Source organism: Planococcus citri, chromosome 4 (assembly GCF_950023065.1).
Source record: "Planococcus citri chromosome 4, ihPlaCitr1.1, whole genome shotgun sequence".
Classification (NCBI taxonomy): domain Eukaryota; kingdom Metazoa; phylum Arthropoda; class Insecta; order Hemiptera; family Pseudococcidae; genus Planococcus; species Planococcus citri.
This window is the reverse complement of record NC_088680.1, coordinates 53,738,484-53,759,754: the sequence shown is the minus strand read 5'-3', so window position 1 is coordinate 53,759,754 and position 21,271 is coordinate 53,738,484. Positions and strand designations below refer to the sequence as shown.

The 21,271-nt window shown below is 31.6% G+C and overlaps 1 protein-coding gene across 3 annotated transcripts in view; it reads left to right on the top strand.

Moving 5' to 3' along the window:
• LOC135844090 (NADPH oxidase 5-like) overlaps positions 1-21,030 on the top strand; it is a 142,587-nt gene extending 121,557 nt beyond the window's left edge. For all 3 annotated transcript variants that reach the window (XM_065362200.1, XM_065362199.1, XM_065362198.1), the window contains exons 6-20: positions 966-1,086; positions 3,766-3,916; positions 4,572-4,782; positions 10,612-10,844; positions 10,936-11,124; positions 11,216-11,409; positions 11,485-11,806; positions 11,896-12,091; positions 15,001-15,185; positions 15,352-15,496; positions 15,666-15,882; positions 16,475-16,591; positions 16,698-16,907; positions 20,142-20,345; positions 20,432-21,030. In XM_065362200.1, the coding sequence (XP_065218272.1) occupies positions 966-1,086; positions 3,766-3,916; positions 4,572-4,782; positions 10,612-10,844; positions 10,936-11,124; positions 11,216-11,409; positions 11,485-11,806; positions 11,896-12,091; positions 15,001-15,185; positions 15,352-15,496; positions 15,666-15,882; positions 16,475-16,591; positions 16,698-16,907; positions 20,142-20,345; positions 20,432-20,629 (2,893 nt within the window). In that variant the 3' untranslated portion in view covers positions 20,630-21,030. The remainder of the gene's footprint in view (positions 1-965; positions 1,087-3,765; positions 3,917-4,571; positions 4,783-10,611; positions 10,845-10,935; positions 11,125-11,215; positions 11,410-11,484; positions 11,807-11,895; positions 12,092-15,000; positions 15,186-15,351; positions 15,497-15,665; positions 15,883-16,474; positions 16,592-16,697; positions 16,908-20,141; positions 20,346-20,431) is intronic.
• Positions 21,031-21,271: the final 241 nt, after the last annotated feature.

Below are 21,271 nucleotides of genomic sequence, written 5' to 3'. Positions count from 1 at the left end.
GTTTAGCCCTAAAGAGGAAACTGACTTTGAGGCTGAGTCGAGTTAAATAATTTTTAATCGTTTCGAGTCGCGCGCGCGTGTTTTTTTTCAAAACAAAATAATATCAATGAATAAATTACTCGACGAGGAGATCTCGCGTCGATGTTCATTAACATATCATCAACAAAAATTCCTAATACCTATCATTACGTGTGTGGTGTTGGCTTCAGCGTGATAGCCTAGGTACTGTAATGATCTACGAAATCCTCTCGCAAGAGAGACTCAACATGTGGTACATAAAACACAATTTTTTAAAAACTCGACTTGTGTATTGATCATTTCAATACTCGTATGTTGCATTCAATTGGAGTTTGATCTCAAGCAGATGAACAATCCCAAGTACCTGTACGTACATGTACCTGTATCTTTATGATGCGATTCTACACATTCACATACGTACGTTTATTTCCGCGATTAGTTCTGGGATCTGTGCACCACATTTATGGCGACTGCGGCCACTTATATTAAAATACAATAGATTTGAGACAATGGCACAGCTACGACGATAATGTTTTTAGTTCAATGACGCGACCCATTGCTGCTTGCAAGCATTATCTACGTACTTACGTATACCGCCATCGCATTATATTGTATGATAAATGGATACACTGCACGTTAAAATTGTACTTCGAATCTCGTTGAGTCGATAATTCATGATTGATTTGTGCCCGAACCAATTGCCTTACATACCTATGATAAATCACCTCACATGGTATTCAATACCGAATGTTAAAATGCACCTATACGTTGTATCTATTATGTATTATGCAATTATATACATAGGTACCTAATTGCCTATACCTTTACCCACCTATACTTATGATTATGAATACTAATGCTGGTCCTGGAAGCTTTCCTCTAATTTTTTCATTACGAATAATGCATTTAGACTTGGAAGTTAAAAATGGCTGATTTTTTTTTTTTAGAAAACGCACCGGTTTCGATAAAGAAAGCTTGGAATGTTTAGAGCAACTGTTCAGGCAAACAGTAGGCAATGAAAAGGAAATTAGGAGGGACGATTTTAAAAAGATATTAATTACTAAGAATGTAAGTATTTTGGGGGCCAGTGTTGGTCATTGTGAGTTCCTACCCAATTGTTCCTGCCCAGATACTGGTCAAACTGTAGAAAATTGCTGTTTAATCTATTGAAAGTTCTATCTAGAATAAAAATGTGATCGATTTCTTGAATCCACCTCTTTTTCCCATCTAAATATGTACACAATCAGATTGCTGGAGAAGCGAGAAATTGCTCAAAAAAGCTCGAAAAAGCTCGAAAATTTGTACGTTTCAAAATATCTTTGTAACAGCTCAAAAATGTAAATTCTTACCAAGAGCCATTCTATTTCGCTCAGCAAAAGAATTTTCAGATTAAATGATGAAAAATCTAAAGACCATCCAAAAATACACAACCAGGCAAAATTTCAAAACACGAATTTCATTTTTCAATTTTTCAATTTTTTTTTGAAAATTTGTTGGCTTATTTTTCATGAAAAAACTGGAATTTGATTTATTCAAAGCGAAAATTTAAAATCAGAAGTGGTTCGAACGTTTTTTATTGGACAAGGGAAAAGGAAGGGGGTGGGGGAGTCAAAAACAAAAATTCGAAAAATTTTGAATAATTTTTTGGAAATTGTGATTTTATACATACAATTGGTATTTTTCAATGAATTTGGTATTTTGGTTCAGTTTCGGAAATTTCTGTAGTTCATTTTTTTATTCTTGACGTTTCCTAAAATTCGAACGAGAGGACAGAAGTGTAAAAAAATCTTCAATTTCGAAGTAAAATAGGCCTGCTTAATATTATTTTCGACTAGTCTTAATGTTTAAATGGTTGCAAGTTTCCGAAAGAAGCAAATTGAATCTGTTTAAAGCAAGGATACATTTTTTTTTTAAATTTATAATTCAAGAAAAAAAAATTGTTTCTGTCACGAAAATACAGCTCATCTTACCTTGAAATTTTCGAAAATTTGGACAAATATTTTGTAAGAACAGTGAATTTAAAAATTCAGCGTTTATTTTAATTGATAGATACTTTTCTCCCATATCAACCTGAAAATTTTCAAAATCCGCTTGGAAATTTTTTTTCAAATGTATCAATACATATTAAGAAAAAGAGGATTCGAACAAGCAGAAATTCATTTTGAGGATTTTCCCAAATTGACCCAATGTGGGTCTTTAGAATAGTTGACCTTGTAAATGCTGAATTTTGTTTGGGCCACTTTCACTGACTTCTTCAAAAACTGGAAATCCATACAAGAAGTTCTAAAACAGCTGATGAAAGGAAAAATTTTTTAGTAGGAGGTGTCAAAAGTGAAGTACTGAATTTCAAGTATTTATCTCACTTTGATCAAATTTTGATTTTTTTAAAAATAGAGATGAGCCTTTGCATTTTTCAAAAATTTGAGAAAAGATGAAAAATGTGGGTAATTCAAAATGTATTTTTGGGTGTTCTTTTGATTTTTCAACTTTCTAAATAATCCTGAAAATTTTTTCGCTGTTTATTCCCCCCCTTCCCACTTGAAATAATTTAATTGATATTGACTGATCATGTTTTTTTACTCTCTTTTCTTTCTCATCAGAAACGAAATTTTTGATCAATGCAACGTTATCACAAATTAATCCCCAATTCCTCAACTTCTAGTGAATTTTTGAACTGTTTTTAGTGAATTTTCGAAGGATTTTGGATGTGATGATGATGAATAACTTTATGATTGCCAAATAATTTTTCAAGTTGAGATAGATTTTCAAGTAGACATATTGAATTTGATTATATTGCGTTGGTTTTATTTTCATTTTGGGGTGATTTTCCAATCATCAGGAGGTTGATTTTTGTCGATTCATGCGCAGGTTTCTGATGAAATTATCTCAGTTGGATTTCTTAATGATTTGGTGGCGATTCCTCTTATTCGTATTTTCGATTTTGGAACAATTTTCTGATTTAAATGAAACATCTTGCTAGATGATTTTTGAATTATTGGAATATTTGTTGATGAATTTCGATGGATTCTGTCAAAATTTTAGTGATGTAGCTTTCAATTCTTTGTTGATTTGGAACTCGTTTTGCATTCTGCTTTCTTATTTTTGGGACAGATCGATGTCCCAATTTAGAATAGAATGATGATTGGTAATGATTTTTTCACGATTGTGAATGTTCCGATCTTTATGGATTCTAGTACACAATCGTGATCTGAACAATTTTTCAAACCAATGGGATTTTTATTCCATTTTGAAATTATTTTTCATTATTCCATTACAATTTTCCAATTTTTATTTAATTTTCAAACGATGATTTTCTGAATTTGTGAACAATTTAAAGTACCTATCGCATGATTTTTCAACTTTAGGTGAATTTCCTCTTGATATGATTTTGAAATGCTTTTGCCAATGAGTCGAAGAACAACGAAATAAGATGATTTTCTGATTTATATCATCATTTTCTAGAAAACCATCAATTTTCAAGTTTTAAGATTGTCATTTGAGGTTTTCTATATCTAATTTTGTGGTTCTGTACTCTACATGAATGGAACATGAATTTCCTCAATTTTTTGCAGAAAAGAATTAGCAAGTTTTTTACCTTCCTGAACCTGAAACTTGATCAACATTCAATCACTAGGCATTTTTCTACAGTTTCGACCAGCATCACTTCCCTCCCCTTGAATTTGTTTTGATAGAATTCATTTCCTCCATCCATGTGCCTAAATAATCCACGTCTCCCTAATTTTTTAGCCATTTTTTACCGAACGTGTATTCCAAATTTTCGACAAAGATAATTCCGGCTCGATATCGCTGCAAGAATTTCTCGACTCGATGCACCAGTTCGCCGGCCAAACACCCGATGACAAGATAAAATTTCTATTCAAAGTTTACGATTTGGACGGTAAGTAGTACTCGTTCATCTCGCGCAACACTGTTTGCAAATGTTGATGATGAGAAAACGATAAATTTTATTTACCTATACACCTGTCATTATTCTAACAAGAATGACCGGCTGCGCTTGTACATATTTGACTTCTGCGGTGTTGGTGTGAGCTGTGAGAGGTTCTCTAGCTCGTAGGTAATCATGTCGAAGTGTGAAGTTTTTTTTTCCTTTTTCAAAAACAAACACTCTTTATGATGAACTAAAGCACGCACGAACTAAACGGTTAGAGTAGAATATTTAAATAAGAATGCGAAATGCGGTGGTCCTGTCCTGTGAGGAAGATTTCAACTAGGCTGTTTTTACTTTATATAAAGTGCACGATCTGTCTGTTAAATATTTTCTTCTCCGTGTTCAAGCTGACGAGTTGTCATTATTGGCGCTCGGCGTTAACGCTCATTAATCATAATCACGCGGTTGTTGGTTTTTTCCCTTGTGTATACGACGAGTATGTGGATGTGCTGAAATGCTTATACTCTCTGAATGGTTATACTAACTTAAGTCTAAATATTTGATGGACGATGGATGGCGGTAGCACGTCTCTTAACTGTATCGTGCCCTTGCCACGTTTCCTTCTGTTGTGTCAATTCTCATAAATATTTGGATCATTGTGCAGGAGATGGTCTAATCCAGCATAGAGAACTGCAGCATGTAATGCGAGCGTGTATGGAAGAGAATGGTATGCGTTTCAGCGAGGATCAAATCGAAGATTTGACTATAGCTCTATTTGAAGACGCAGATGCCGATGCTAGAGGCGCCATCACATATGGAGCTCTGAAAAATCAGCTTGAGAAACATGACGGATTATTGGAAAATTTATCCATCAGGTAGATTGATATTACGAGTACTATTGCAGACCTGAACTGAACCTGGGAAGTGGAAAATTATTCGATTTTGGGTGTTGTACATACCTTTTTTGCGATTGTGATCAAAAGTAGATCTAATATTTTTAAACCCAGTAGGGCGTTCTAGATCTTTCAAAGTACGAGTACATGCAGCAATTTTTCTTCTTGTGGACGTTTTTTTGCAAAACTTCAACTTGTAATCTCATCCTTCAAAAGCAACACGAGTTAACTTGAATCAATTTCTTTTGCCTAAATTTTCGAACCAATTCTATTTTGTATGACAAGATTTATTCAAAATTAAGAAGTATTAAAAACTCAAAATTGGAAACGAATTTTCAAAAAGACGTTCCAAAATAATTCAGAAATCTAAAATATGTACTAAAAATTGAAAAATGAAACAAATCATTCAAAAAAAAATATTACATAAAAAAATTAATTAAATTAATTGAAAAGGTTTCAAAATGAAAAAAACTACAGAATTGGTAAAAAAAATGAAAAATTTCAAGTCCAAAAAAACGTGAAAACTTTAAAAAATAATTTCACGAAGCACGCACTCAAACAAATTAAAAATTCAAATCAGTATAAAATGTTGAAATTGATGGTGAGAAATTCAGTTTTTTCTGCAAGAAGTTAAAAATTTGGAAAGACATTGAAATATTTAAAAAGTCAAAACATTTAGTATTTTGAAAAAAAAAGTTTGAAATCTAGAAAATTGAAAAAATATAAAGTTGAAAAAATTTCAAATCAAGAAAACTCGAAAAATTGGGAAAAGTATTCGATATTTCAAATTGAAAAAGATTTGGAAGTTGAAAAGATCAAAGCATTTAAATAATTAGAAAACAAATTCATCTTCAAAAATTCAAAAGACGTGAAAAAAATCAGAAATTTGAAAAAGTTTTTAGATGAAAAAAAACATCTTGCGCAGTTCGCAAGATCAACCGACTTTGCTCTAAATATACCCCAGTAATTCTGTACTCCAATGCAAAAAGGATGGAAGTCCTATGACCTGGCATAAGGAAAGGAGGTTAGTGTGTTCAGTGCAGTTTTGAGAAACAAGAATTTTAAATTTTGAACTGAAAAGTTTAAAATCCCTGTATCAAACTGCATTAAGCACACTAAGCTCCTTTCCTTATGCCAGGTCATAGGACTTCCATCCTTTTTGCATTGGAATACAGAATTTACCAACATTTATCTCAGTAATTTACCAGACATTACTTAAAAATTTACCAATTTATCAAAATGCGCGGAAGTACCCAAATTTACCGATTTAATGAATACGAAAAGTCGAAAACATCGACAAAATAAAATAGTCAATCATAAGTAGCCATCATATTACACTTTTATGAAATTGATTTTCAAATAAAAATTAGCATACTTATGAAGACGTAACCGTCATATTACAAGTGGAATAATATATCAGGAAAATTGTTGACAAAAAACAAAATTATTACCGAAATTTACCAATTTACCGAAATTTAGCTATTTACCAAAATTTACCAATTTACCAAAATTTACCAATTTACCTATTTACCAAAATTTACCTATTTACTGAAATTTACCTATTTACCAAAATTTACCAATTTACCAAAATTTACCAATTTACCGAAATTTACCAATTTACCAAAATTTACCAATTTACCAAAATTTACTGATTTACCAAAATTTACCGATTTACCAAATTTTACCAATTACCAAAATTTAGTTATTTACCAAAATTTACCTATTTACCAAAATTTACATATTTACCAAAATTTACCAATTTACCTAAATTTACCGATTTACCAAAATTTAGAGGTTTTTAATGGCTTAATTTTTATCCATAATTGAAATTTAGCTATTTACTGAAATTTACCAATTTACCAAAATTTACCAATTTACCAACATTCACCAATTTACCAAAATTTACCAATTTACCAAAATTTACCGATTTACCAAAATTTACCGATTTACCAAAATTTACCAATTCACTAAAATTTACGAATTTATCAAAATTTATCAATTTACCAAAATTTACCATTTTACCAAAATTTACCAATTTACCAAAATTTACCAATTTACCATTTACCAATTTACCAAAATTTACCAATTTACTAAAATTTACCAATTTACCAAAATTTACCGATTTACCAAAATTTACCGATTTACCAAAATTTACGAATTTACCCAAATTTATTAATTTACCAAAATTTACGACTTTACAAAAATTTACGAATTTACCAAAAATTACCCCAGCAATTTACTAACATTTACCTCAGTAATTTACCAGACATTACCCACTAATTTACCAATTTTCCATTTTACCAAAAATTACCCCAGCAATTTACCAACATTCACCTCAGTAATTTACGAGACATTTCCTCACTAATTTACAAATTTTTTACCGAATTTTAACTACCCCAGTAATTTACTGTCAAAGGTTTTTACCAATTTACCAAACTTTACCAATTTACCAAAAATTACCCAAGCAATTTACCAAAATTTTCGACCAACTTTAATTACGAGTAATTCACCAAAAATAACTAATCATTTTATTTACTAAAAATTACTATTAATTAACAAAAAAAAAAAAATTATCAAAATTTACTGGCTATTTACCAAAAACTTAATGTTTTTTGTTAAAACAAAAATTACACTAGAAATTTTTGAAAAATTTTGATTTTTTATGGCAAAAAAATTTTGGACGGATAAAATTAACAAAAAAATTAACAAAAAAATCAACAAAAAATTTTCTCCTCTTGACTCGCGCGGGATTCGAACACCCGACCTTCGGCGTACCAATCTGCAACCTACACACCCTAACCACCCCATCTGTTTGTTGGGGGTGAGCCGTTTGCGAGATATAAGGGTTTACACAAATTTCTGCTTATCCATAACGTTGAAACACACTTAAACGTTCATATCTCGTAAACGGCTGAACCGATTTCGACCAAATTAAAAATTTCTCTAGTTCAGTATCAAAGCAATATTTTGCCATCATCAGTTTCGACTTAAAGTTCGGAGCTTTTGAGTTCAGCGTGACACAAATTTATACATAAATTGATATATAAATAAATAAATAAATATTCTAGGGGGTAAACTCGTAACTTTTTTCTAGATTAACCAGCAAACTCATAACGTTTTGACAAACTCGTAACCTTTTTAGGACGTGACTTTTCGATGAGGTGCCATATGAATCTACAAGGTGTGGGGAGTCTACTGGCAAAGTTTGAGCAGGGACGTGAGATTACTGTTTATACAATTTCACTTTTGACTCAATTTTCAAATGAGTACATAGCCTAATTAACAGGTATGAGGATATGAGGAAAAGGTTTTTATTGCCAAGAATCATTTTTTACGTTTTTTACGTTATTTTTGGTGATTTTGGTGGTTGAAGATGTCCTCTTTCACATGGCGTGGTCAAAAATCGTCTAAAATAAATTTTTGACTGCTGAATTTTAATTTTAAGTTGATTATACAGGTCCAAATTTTCGTGTTTTTCAATCTAAACATTGATTTTATGGGAAAAGTATGCATCCTAGGAAAAAAATGCAATGAAGGAAATTGTAGAGAATTAAATTTCCTTTCTGCTCAGAGCTGGTTATTTTTCTGTAGGATGCTTTGTTAAAAAAGCATTTGCGAAAAACAGAGACGTATGAGACTTTTAAAAAAAAGCTTTTCTGAAAAATTGATGTTTTGGCAATGAAATACCTTTCCACAGGTGACCCAAAAATCAAGTTAACGAATATAACGCGGCCTAACATCGAGTACTATCAGGCCTATGGGGTGACGCGTCGAGCGTATGCACAGCAACGAAGTTACAGAGGGGTCTTGAGATTGCTGTTTATACAAAACGTTATGAGTTTACCTGTATGCGGCTATATATATATAGATTTAAACTTAGTCATTGTGGTGCCCGTTTTAAGTATACGTAGTCATTGTGGTGCCCGGTTTTGGGCTTGTGGCGCCCAAATCGGGCACCACAAGGTCTTTTTATATAAAACGATGTAGAATTTCACGAAATGCACTCTAAGGTGAAAAAAAAAATTTGAGGCAGGCACCACAAGTACCAAGTTTATAGAACGGGCACCACTATGACTAAAAAACCCCAAAAAAATAAACTGCTCCAAAACACCTTTATCATACATATATATGAGATCCTCTATGTACGCGGGCACCACAATTACCATAAAAGACCCGGGCACCACAAGGTACTAGGTACGTGTATTCATAAATATATATATAAACTTATCTCGTTTTGCGCCATATGTCTTATCGTGATCAGCACACTTCAAAACGTCAAGAAAACCCACCCCCACACAAATCCTCAACCATCATGACAAATACAATACCTTACTTTTCCGTTTCACGGCAAAGTCGGTAAAATATGAGGAATCGATGATTTAAAAAAAGATTGAAAATTGATTAATATCTAAAAGCAATGTTGAAGCAAATGTTTGACACATTGAAAAAACAAAAGTTGAAATAAAATAAAAAATGTTGGATGATTGAAAATTTTGACATTAAAATAAAAAATCTGAAAAAATTGCAGAGAAATCCAGAATTTTAAAGGTTGATAATGAATTTACTTCAAAAACAATGACAAAAAAATTGAAAATAAAAAAAAAAGACTTTCAAAAAGATTTTATGATTGAAAAAATTAAAAATTGGAAATTTGAAAATATACATTATAAGGAAAATTCAAAATTTCAAAGTTTGAAAACTAATCTAAAATGTAAAAAAAAAATAATTTGTTTGAAAAATTTTTCAAATTACGAAAGAAATTTACTTGAAAAAGAAGTTGACAGTAAATAAAAAATTCAAAATTTTAGAAAAGAAGTTGATTTAAAATAAACGATATTGAAAAAATTTAAAAGTAAAATTTAAAAAATTATTGAAAAAATTTATTGAATGAAAAATTAGAGAAGAAAATTGAAATTTGAAATAGAATAAGTAAGTATTTTGAATTCGATTTTGAAAAAAAAAAATGGTACTTATTTTAAAACAAACTTTAAAAATTGAGAATACTTTGAATAAAACTACACATTTCTAAGCTTTGAAAGTCATAAGTTGATATCTGAATACATCCTTACCTAATTCATAAAATATTTTTCAAATCGAGCCTGAATAGAAAATATATTTTTTTTAATTCAAATTTTTGAAAAAGACGTTTGCAGTTTAAAAAAATAATAATATGCTAAAAATTGTAGAGAAATTAAAAACTTGGACGTAAGTCGAAAAATTAAGAACTTTGAAATTTTAAAATGAATTTGATAAAAATCAAAGAAATGAGTGTAAAAGTTTTGAAAAAATTGAAAAATTTCAAGAACCATTTGAAGAGATATTTGAAACTATGAAAATGGGTTCATAATTTATGAAAAAGATTTGAAAGTTGAGAAAACTTTTGTTATAACAATTTTTGGAGAAAAGAGACGAATTTTAAGAAAAATAGATACGAATTTTTGAAACTTAGGGCTTTTGTATATTTTAGATTGGGAAGGGGTGGGGGAATCGTCTTCCTTTTTCGGTTTATTATTCGACAACTTTATTTCGACGTAAAGTTGTATTAATCAGAACAGAAATACGAGTATTTCTAAATTAATTTTTAAATATACGATTTCAAAAATTCATTCATAGGTTTCTGACTCAAGGGTGGTCTTCTTTCGATGAAATATCGCAAAAGTATGGTTCATCTACCTACATCGAATTATTTTGCATTTCTTAACCAAGCGAATGGTTCAAACACCTGATTATTTAGTCTTAATGGCTCGTGTTTTTTTTTCGAATGGATTTTACATGGAATTTATGCTACTTCTTTTCTTTCTTTCAATATAGCATAGATCGATGGCTCGTGCCTCCGAAACCGAAATGCAAAAGCAGACCTGCCTCGTTTATAGGCAAATTAGTTACCATGAAACCTTACCAATTGACACTGCCATATATTAAAAATAATTACGTTTATTTATCTTTCCTCGGCATGTTCCTGCTCATTAATCTAGTGTTATTTGTATTACGCGCCATTCAATATAGCGACCAACACTATTATGTGATTTTCGCCCGCGCTTGTGGTAAGTTCTAGCTTATTACCGTCCGCGTCCATTCCTAGGTTGAAATTTAATCCAGATCAATTTGACGCGTGAAAACGTTTTATTATTGCAGGACAATGTTTAAATTTTAATTGCGCTTTTATTCTGGTTCTAATGTTGAGACATTGCATAACGTTTCTACGTACCCGAGGTGCCAGTTCATTTTTACCGCTCGATCAACACATCTATATGCATAAGTTGACTGGAATGTTTATCTGCTTTTATGGCGTCATTCACACGGTTATGCATTTATTGAATTTTAGTAAGTGATCAAGTACATATCTGAGAGTGAGATTACCACTGTTTGAAGATCTACCACTATCTAATTGTAAACTCAATGTGATCTGCTTCAGCTTACGAAGTACTCCCAGATTTGTACATGAATGCCGAAGAATACACCCTGGCTGAATGGTTATTCACTTCGATACCTGGAAAATTTGGATTAATTGATGGCTGGGCCAATCCAACCGGTGTCATTTTAGTCGTCATATTATTAATAATGTTCATTTGCTCTCAGCCATTTGTACGTCGTGGAGGTAGTTTCGAGGTTTGTAGGCTCTTTCATTGAGCTGAAAAAGTTGATCTGTTTGTACATAAATATACCTAATCCACTTGTATATAGATATTTTACTGGACCCATCTGCTGTACATACCGTTCTGGATATTGCTTATCATTCACGGACCTAATTTTTGGAAATGGTTGCTTGTACCCGGACTGATTTATCTGTGCGAACGTATTTATCGATTTTCAGTCACTAGCTCGAAACGAGGCAAAACCTACATCAGCTCTGGGCTCTTGTTACCCTCCCGAGTAACTCATCTTGTGATCAAACGACCTCCTCATTTCGATTTCCATCCAGGAGATTACGTGTTTGTGAATATTCCAGCTATTGCGAATTACGAATGGCATCCGTTCACTATTAGTAGTGCTCCGGAACAAGAAGGTGGGTAAGAAGATGAGGTTAGGGGAAGGGATGTGAGACGTACGATAAATCGAAGTTTCCCCTCAATTTATGGGTGTTTTTCGTCTCAGATTACATGTGGCTGCATATACGAGGAGTTGGCGAATGGACTAACAGATTATACGATTATTTTGAAAGAGAACAAGAAAAGTTGCATAATTTGAACGAAGAACTACCCGGTGCTGTGCCCAATCAAATCTTGGCTGCTGCCACGAACGGTAATGTTAAAATTACCACAGAAAACGAAGATATTAAACGATTGAAAGCGTAAGTAAATGAGACTTTTTTTCAATCCTTACAGCTTTTTCTATTTTTCCTACATGTGCGAGAAATTCTGTAGAATTTTTTCTTCTGACCTTGAGAAATTTTGGAATAGTATTTTATTCGGTTATTGGAGGGAGGTTTTCAGCAGGGATATGTTTTTTGACGTGAGATGATTCTTGAAAAAATAACATCCTTGAATATAAAACGTTTCTTCAGCTGGCTAGAAAAAATTGAAAAAAATTAAAATACTCAGATTCAGAAGAACCAAAAAAATTCATTTTTTTAAAAATTGGGAAGAAAGTTTACTTGTGGAAAATATAAAAAATTGTTGAACGTGAAAAAATCAAAGCTGAATTTTTCAACTGAAAAAATGTTCTAGGTTCAGACCCTCCAATTTTGCTCATTTTTTTTGCAGCTTCTTCGCATTAAGAAAGGAAGAAACTCGCCATCATTGGCCTCTAACCCTTTTTGGACAGGTGGAGTGGGCTTCGTTTTTTTTCAGCAGTTGAAATTTTTTCGTCATAATACGAGACCTAGCTTTGGAGTTTGATTATTCTGAATGGTTGCGACTCGAAGAAAATCAATTTGCTGCATTTTAAAATGAATTGAGAATAGTTTCGAACATGTTCGCCAAAAATTCAAATACACACCTACTTCAAAAATGTTGGAGCTAAAATTTAAAAATCTCAATAAAATTCAGGAAACTTACATTTTTATGACAGGTATCTACTTAGAAATACGAACTTTTCATCTTAAGGTTTTTAATACCAATGAAGATTAGGGGGGGGGCTTCCTAAAAATTGAACGAATCGTGTCCTATAATAATGTGGTTTATTAGGTTTTTGGAAGCACTGAATTTAAACTACATATCTACTTATTTTTTTGAAAGTCCTTCCGACGTCCTCATTGCCCCCAAAATTTTCCTGAAAATTGAATTGAATTGTGAGAGCATTGAAGAGGTTGTGATTTAGTTCTTCCAACAACTCTCATTGGCTCTTTAAATTTTTTGAAAATTAGAAAAATCGTGTGAAGTATGTTTTGTCAAGTTTTCGAGAATATTGAATACGAAGATCAACTCATTTTTACGATTCGATTCCTTGGAAGCCTCCCATTGGCCTCCTACACATACATATTTCCTAAAAATTGAACAAATCGTGTCCTAATATGGTTTATTAGGTTTTTGAAAGCACTGAATTCAAAATATTCACTCAATTCTTTAAAATTCTGCCCTTCCAACGGCCTCATTGGCCCCAAAAATTGCCTGAAAATCTGTGCGAGCATTGAAGAGGTTGATTCTTGAAAATGAGTTGATATTTTGTATCCCTGTGCTTTCAAAAAATGTTCAAAAAGATATTATACGATATTTGATAGTTTTTTGCATACATATATTGACCAAAATTTTGGGGCTTCATGCCCTCATAGTTTTGCAAATTCTCTTAATTTTTTTCATAGGTGTAAATATCATAAAAATGTGTGCTTTTTTGAATTTCCTAAATTATGACTTGAAAATTTGAACCAACAAATAATTACCTATTAAATTTTTATATTTTTTCTGAAAGTATACCTACATTTTTTTTCAATTTTTGGATGAAAAAAGTTTATTGAAAAGATGAATGTTAAAATTTTCATTATATTTTATGAAAACAATATACAAATAATTTTAAAAAGATTGAAATTAAAAAAAAATTATTGTGAAAAAAATTAATTTTCGCTCAAAATTTTGCTGAAATTTTTGAAAATATGAATTTGGCAATGTTATGAGACGTTTTAAATTTAGTTTTGCATTACTTCAATAAATTTTTAAATATTATTTTGAATGAATTTTATGACTTTTTGAACAATATTTTATTAAATTTTGAGTATACGTAGGTGAGTTACGTCATTTTTCGTCAATTTTTTTCCAAGCTTTTATGATTTTTTAGTCGATTTAGCATAATTTTGATAATCTTTACTACATCATTTGCATCATTTTTATGGCATTTTGGCATCTTTTGCTATTATTCTTTATCAAGTTTTATTAAATTTTCTGATTGTTATGACTTTGGCATAAACTTGTATGATGTTTTAATGAGAAAATTTTAAATGAAAATTTACAGCTGTTTTTTGGGCAATTTTTTTGGCTTTTTTCCAAACGCTTTTTTAAGCAATTTTCAAAATGCTTGTATTTTCAGATTGTTGCAAATTGTTTTTAAATTGAATATAACTTAACCTTGTCAGTGGAATATTTTTTAAAATAAATGTTTGAAGGAAAGTGTGGTCAAATTAGTCCATTTTTTCGAAAAAATTCATTTTTTTTCACTACATACTCTTAAGAATTTTTGCAATCTTTGTTTTTTTTTTCTGGGGAAAATAAATAGATTTTCATTTTAAAAGGAAAAACATTCTCAAGTCCATTTTAAGATCCATCTCATCTCAAGATCCCAATTTCCTTCAAATCCTCTCAATTTTATTTACCTAATTTTCAAATTTTTTCAGTTCAGTCTTGTGCCTTTTATCAATAATTAGTATTTTGAAAAGTTTTCGCAGTATTTCTCAACTTGAGTGTAATTTTTAATTTTTTGTTTTTGCCAAAATCAAAGCCCAGCTTAATTTTTTCAATTTTTCGATTCCTAGAGTAATCATTTCAGAATTTTTATTTGTGTTCACTTTAGAAGGTTATTTTGTTAACCTTCAGATTTTTTGGTAAATTTTTTCTCAATTTTTTACAAGCCAAATTTTTTAATAATGATTTTTCGCACAATTTTTCACATATTTGCTAATCTTATTTTTTCCGAATTTTTTCTGTTTCAAGCCCACTCTCATATTTTTCAAAAGCATAAAATACGATGTACTTTTTATTTCTAACCTTTCAAGCACTTGCTTTAAAATCATTGAACTACATTATGACATCTGTTCTAATATGTTTAATGCAGCACTCTCGAACGTAAATTATCTGGTAAAAGTGGACATACCATTCATGGTAAACCAAACCACAAAAGACAAGAAATGACCGGTTATACAAATCAAAGCTTTAGTAGCCTGCCTGAAGATTTCCGAATACACAGTTTGACTGATGGAAGCAGCGTTAGCGTTGAATCAGTTGTATCATCAAATAATGGTCAGTAAAATTTTCCATCCTTCTTTCCTTCCCTATGGTATATTTATCTATTTTCCCTCTTTGCACTTGAAAAGAATACCTAGGAAATTACTTAATAGGACTATGGTGATGGACGTGATGATGGTTAAATACTTTGAAAGTAACTTAAGCATATTGTGCTTTCTAGATATAAACAAAACGTGTCCTTCGATAAAGAAGAACCAAGATGAAAAACTACACAAAATACTGCTCAAGAAAAAAGCCCCATTATCGAAATCCTTATCCATGCCTGATATCGACAATCGAATCAAGAAACGAGAACGACTATTAGTGTAAGTGGAATCGCCATCTGCACGATTCTCCAGATACTTTTCAGCATACTCCAGCGCACTCTGTAGCAATGAAATGAATCCTCGTTGCTCGAGTAGCTTACTTAGTCGAATTATACGAGGCGTTCATTTATATACTTGCTAAAATTACATTTTTGATATTTGATTGTAGTCTACGAGAGTATATGAGATCAGAGTCGGAGAAAAGTTTCGACGAGTGTCAAATGAAACGTGCCCGACTGCAGTCCCTTGGATTGGCTTATTTGAGTCCTCAAAATAAATCCTTAGCTCAAAGCTTCCGTTACATGAGGCATAAACCGACCATTATTGCATTCAAAACTCCCAGTTTAGAGAATTACGAAGCTAAAATTAACGCTATGACTAATCAAGTGAGTTTTCAGAAGATCTCTTGAGAATGACTATGGGTTGGCTTCTTTTTTGAAGTTTGAAAGGGGAGCTAATGGCACAAAAATATTCTTCAGGCCTCAGAATGAGTTTCTTATTGGTTGCAGTATAATTGGGAGTTTTTTTGGGGGGGGGGGGTGTGGAGGCTTCATATTTTAACATTGTGCTCAAAAAATGATGAATTTTCACTCCGTAATGTTGAAAGTTCATTACAATATTCTCATTCTTTCATCATTTTTTTGAAATATTGAAGAAAAAATAATTTTTGAATAAATTAACGATCGTTTGCATCAATTTTTCATACGCATTGTTTCAGGGGTACTCAAAATGCATCATTATTTTTCATTTAAAATTATTGAAAGAAATGATTATAATTCGCCAATCACTTGAGCAAATTGTGAAAAATTATACACCTACTTGGTAGTTGAGTTGTAGAAAAGGAGGGGAGGGGGTGAAATGTGTATCAAGGTGTTCTACGATCAAAACTGAATTTTTGTGGCCTTCCTTCTCATTCAACTTTCAAAAAAAAAAAAGTCATTAACGAGCAAAAAATATTTAACCGAGTACTTTTCGCAGACCGCCAATTCCGAAAAAGCAGCCGAAGAAGGTAAAGCTAAAATGAAAAGCGAAGAAAGCACATCAACGATAATGGCTCCCACAGGTGTTAATTATCCCGTCGGCAAACCCTTAGAGGTAAATATGAGGTTACTAGGTGACGGTGATAACGTGATAAGGTATTCCGAACCCTTTCAAAGTACGTTTCTCGAATCTCATCATCCCTCGATGAATTTTCTCATAGGTATTCATAGATGGTCCCTACGGTGCGCCCTCCAGTCACATATTCCGGGCACAGCATGCGGTTCTAGTTGCCACCGGAATAGGCGTTACTCCATTCGCGTCTATTTTACAGTCCATTATGCATCGGTATTGGAAAGCTAGACATATGTGTCCTCAGTGTAAACATTCCTGGGTCAGCGATATTCCTCCGACGGTGATGCATTTGAGGAAGGTACGTATATGAGCTCTACTAAAGAACTGGCTCAAGTTGTGAGATGATCTACTGTGAGGTTATAATTAAGATTTGCAACGATTTTGCTATGTAGTTTACCCTACGTCGCTGTAATAAAATAAATCTCAAATATCGTGCCAACCAATAAAGCAACCGCCAATAGTAAAAAATGATATAAAATCCGGATAATTGGACGGTCGTAATTTACGCCAACGATGTACTATATAAAAGTGAAATACTTACCCGTAGATAGTATAGTTGCGCAGTCTCAACTGGGCGCTCAAAAAAGATCATATTTGTACATAAGAATACGCCAAACTTGTCGCTATAGGATGTGAAATTTGTCTGAGGCATTTTCTGAGGCAGATCTAGAGTCAGATGAAGGCGTTATTGAGTATCTACTACGAAGAAAAAGTGTTCTCAATTTGATTTTTCATATTTTGCTTGACTCAAATTTGAAGAAAATTACAAAAATTCTCAAAATCAAATTTGATCAAATTGAGATAAAAAAAAATCGAAATTTGGTTTATTTTCAATTTTCAATTTTCAATTTCCAGAATTGATTGATGCGGTGATGGTTTTGAGTAATTTTGGAATCTGTGACGAATTTTTGAGATTTTCAGTTCTTGAAAATTACTACAAAAGTAATCATGAATTCAAGTTGTGTTCGAATCGATCCTTCGATCGAAGTGTTTGTAGATGCTTAATTTCATTGGGATCCTTTTATGTTTTTTTTTTTTTTTTTTTTTTTTTTTTCGTAAAAAGTAAAACATTTACAAGTTTAATCGAGAGGTCAAAAGGGGTCAGAATCACTCAAAAAACCAAATTTCAGCCGTAGGTACACCTTAATTTGATAATACTCGTTAATTTAAAGTTTTTCATTCAATATTAAGGACAAATTTGAACTTTAAAAATTTCTATAAAAACTAAAAAATTGAATATAGCTCTTGAGATTGTCTGGTGACGTATTTTTGAATGGTATTTCGATTTTTTTCCCGATTTTAGCTTACTTTGTTGGAGGATGAATTTTGAAGTACATATTTCAAAAACATTCTGCTTCAGCAGGTACTTTCGAAGGTTATTTTTATTGAGGTTCGGGTAAAAGCAGGCTTAAATTGTGGTCTTCCATAAGTTTTAGTTTATTTTACTCTTAGAAATGGAAAAAAATGTATTGAAAAACAATTATAAATGGACATCTGAAACATCTTTTGCTAGCATATCAAGTTGGTCTTTTTTTTTATGAATTATACATACCTATCTATAGGTAGGTAATTAATTGTCAATGTTCTGGCTTTTCCTATTTACCAGTGAAGTATTCCAACTGATGGAAAGTTTGTTAGACAAAATAAAGAAAAATTTGAAGTGTTCAAAAAATAGATACACCATCAAACTAAATTATAAGTGTTGATTTTCATTTTTTGATTTTTGACGAACATTTGAATCCTCGGAATCAGATGGTCCATTTTCTTCCTTCAAAAAGATTAGAATTAGGTATTTTAAAAATTGAGATACAAAGTTGAAATGTGTACTTATATCCAATTTTTGATCTCCTGAATCAATTGGAGGTCATTTTGATACCTTTTGGAAAATTTAGCAGTTTTTCAGAGTTTCTAAATTTCAGGAAAATCGAACTCAAAAACGGTCCAAATTCTTATTAACTAATTTAAGAGGTTAAAAATATAATTTTAATCAAATGTTATCGTTCTATCGTAATTTTATCAAATTTCAATTTATTTTTTCTATAAAATTTGAGGTATAGATAATAATTTATAAATAAATTTGAATTTTTAAAAATTCGCCAAAAATGTAAAAAATGAATCAAAACATTTTAAATTTGACTTAATGTATTTTGAATTTTTTTCTTCGGTTCAAAAATGTCTGCCGAATGCAATAGCTGTTTGTTTAAGAAGGAGAATGGAGGGGGGGAGGTAAAAAGATCTTAGTTTAGAGTGGAAAATATTTGAACCCAGATTTTGCTGAAAAAAATCAAATCTTTTTCAGTTCATGGAATCAGTAAACTGTGGAGGAGGGAGAGGGAGAAGAAGAAGAGGAAGAGATAGAGAACTCGTATGATACAGAATATTTTGATATCAGGATTGTCCAAGTCTTGCTTTTTACCAGAAATTGCAAAAAAAATTGCCTATCGTAAAATTTGCCAAAAATTCTGGTTTATGCCCATAAAATATTGTTGAATATTGTCGTCTTTTTGGCTAAAAGTTCCTAAAAAAATCTCATATTTTTGCCAAAATTTACCTAAAAATCTTGTTTTTTTTTTTGGTTTGCAAAAGTGTTTGAAAAAGTTTCCTTTTAGCGAAAAAAATGCGGAGTACCTAATTGCCAAAAAGTCTCACGTTTTGCCAAAAAGTAGAAAAATTCATGTTTTTTACCAAAATTGCAAAACAGTCTCGCCATTAACTTGAAATTGCGAAAGATTTTCATTTTCTCACATAAATTGCCAATGTCTCACTTTTTTTTTGCAAAAACAACTTGTTTTTTACCCTTGCTTTTTGCTAAAATTGTCATAGTCTCATAGTCTCGCGTTCAGCCAAAAATTACAAAAAATTCCAAAAAATTTGATTTTTTTCTGAAAAGTTTGCAAAAAATCTCGATTTTTTTTGCCTTAAAGTTTTGAAATAGGTAGTCTCTTTTTTCTATAAAACTTTCGGACGGTTTCGGTTACATTAAGTTGAGTTTTTGTTTTTTTTTTTTTTTTAAATTGAATACGAGCCTTGTGATATTTTTAAAAAATTTCCTCTTCTCCCAGCGATTTTTGAAAATTAATTCATCTGAATTTTCATGCTGGGTTATTCTTGCTCTAATGCTCTATGGATGTGAACTGGCAAGAGCAGATTTTCCAAAATATTTGAATCAATCGAAATAGTCTTTAGAACATTTTATCATAGTTTGTAGGTTCTGAATTTCATTCGAATCTTTTTCATAAAATTTTTTAGTGGCTAGGAAATTGAAAAAAGAACGAAAAAACGTTGGAAGCTATAAAACAGGTTTGAGACTGCAAGCAATCAATTTATTTTATGAATTTATGAATTTTTTAATGTATATCAGTTTGACTGAAAAATTTTTGAAATTGAAAAAATTTGATTCGGATAAAGGAACATGTTTTTTTTCTTGTGGCTCTCGATTACTTACTCAGTTTTAATCTCTCACTGGTGGAATTCCACCCCCTCTTCCTCATGTCAAATTACCAATCGTAACTCGAGCTTTTGATCCCAACAGGTGGATTTCTTCTGGATAAATCGCGACCAACGTTCATTCGAATGGTTTGTCAACCTTCTATCTCAATTAGAAATCGAGCAAGCCGAACTTGGAGGTGCCATGGAACGGTTTCTAGATATGCATATGTACATCACATCTGCTCTACAGAAAACCGACATGAAAGCTGTTGGGTTACAATTGGCTTTGGATTTATTGCACGAAAAAGTGGGTACCTATATCACGACAGTATATTTAATATCATAATGACCATAAAGATCTACCCTCAAAAAATTAATTTATGAAACGTGTAGGAAAAACGAGACTTGATAACCGGACTGAAAACCAGAACCAATGCCGGAAGGCCAAACTGGGATAAAGTATTCAAACAACTAATCGATCAGAAAAAAGGCAAAGTAACCGTGTTCTATTGCGGTCCTCCCGAACTAGGACGACTATTAAGATTCAAATGTGATCAGTACGGGTTCAATTTTAGAAAAGAAGTATTCTGAGTCGTTGCCCAACACCCATGTATTTAGGTAACGGTTTCATTCGAAGGCCGAGATGCTGGGAACACCAAAATGCCAGCTCCTATAGATGGTTGTGAGTTTGATATTGGATTAAAGTTACCAGAGATACCGCTTTCGAATTGTTCTATGTAATTATCGAGTTACCAATATTACCCTTAAAATGTACCAGCTTTTATTTATTTTCAAAAAAACCTATCATTATAAGTACCTATCTTGCTGCGTGTGTAATTTTTTGTGTGCTGCCTCGTATTTTACGAAATTATTTATTTATTTTTTTGTAATAATTTTAATACTGTCCCCCTTTTTTTAAAAATCATTATACTACGATGGAAATGTATAGCAAAAATAAGAAAATATATAGAAAATGTGTTTTCCCCACTCAAGTATGGGTTTATGTTTTACCTCCTGCTACCTGTTTCCATGTTGGTTGCCCTACTTTGATACGTATAACTCAATTAACGATAAAATATTTATTCGATTCTATAAAAATCGTACAGTCGGTTGTCGTAAAAAAAAAACTGTACATATGTGTCAGGTACAAGCGTGTAAAAACAACAACAACAAGACGAAAAAAATAAATAAAAAACACGTCGAAAGATATAAGTAAAAAAAACTTAACAAAAT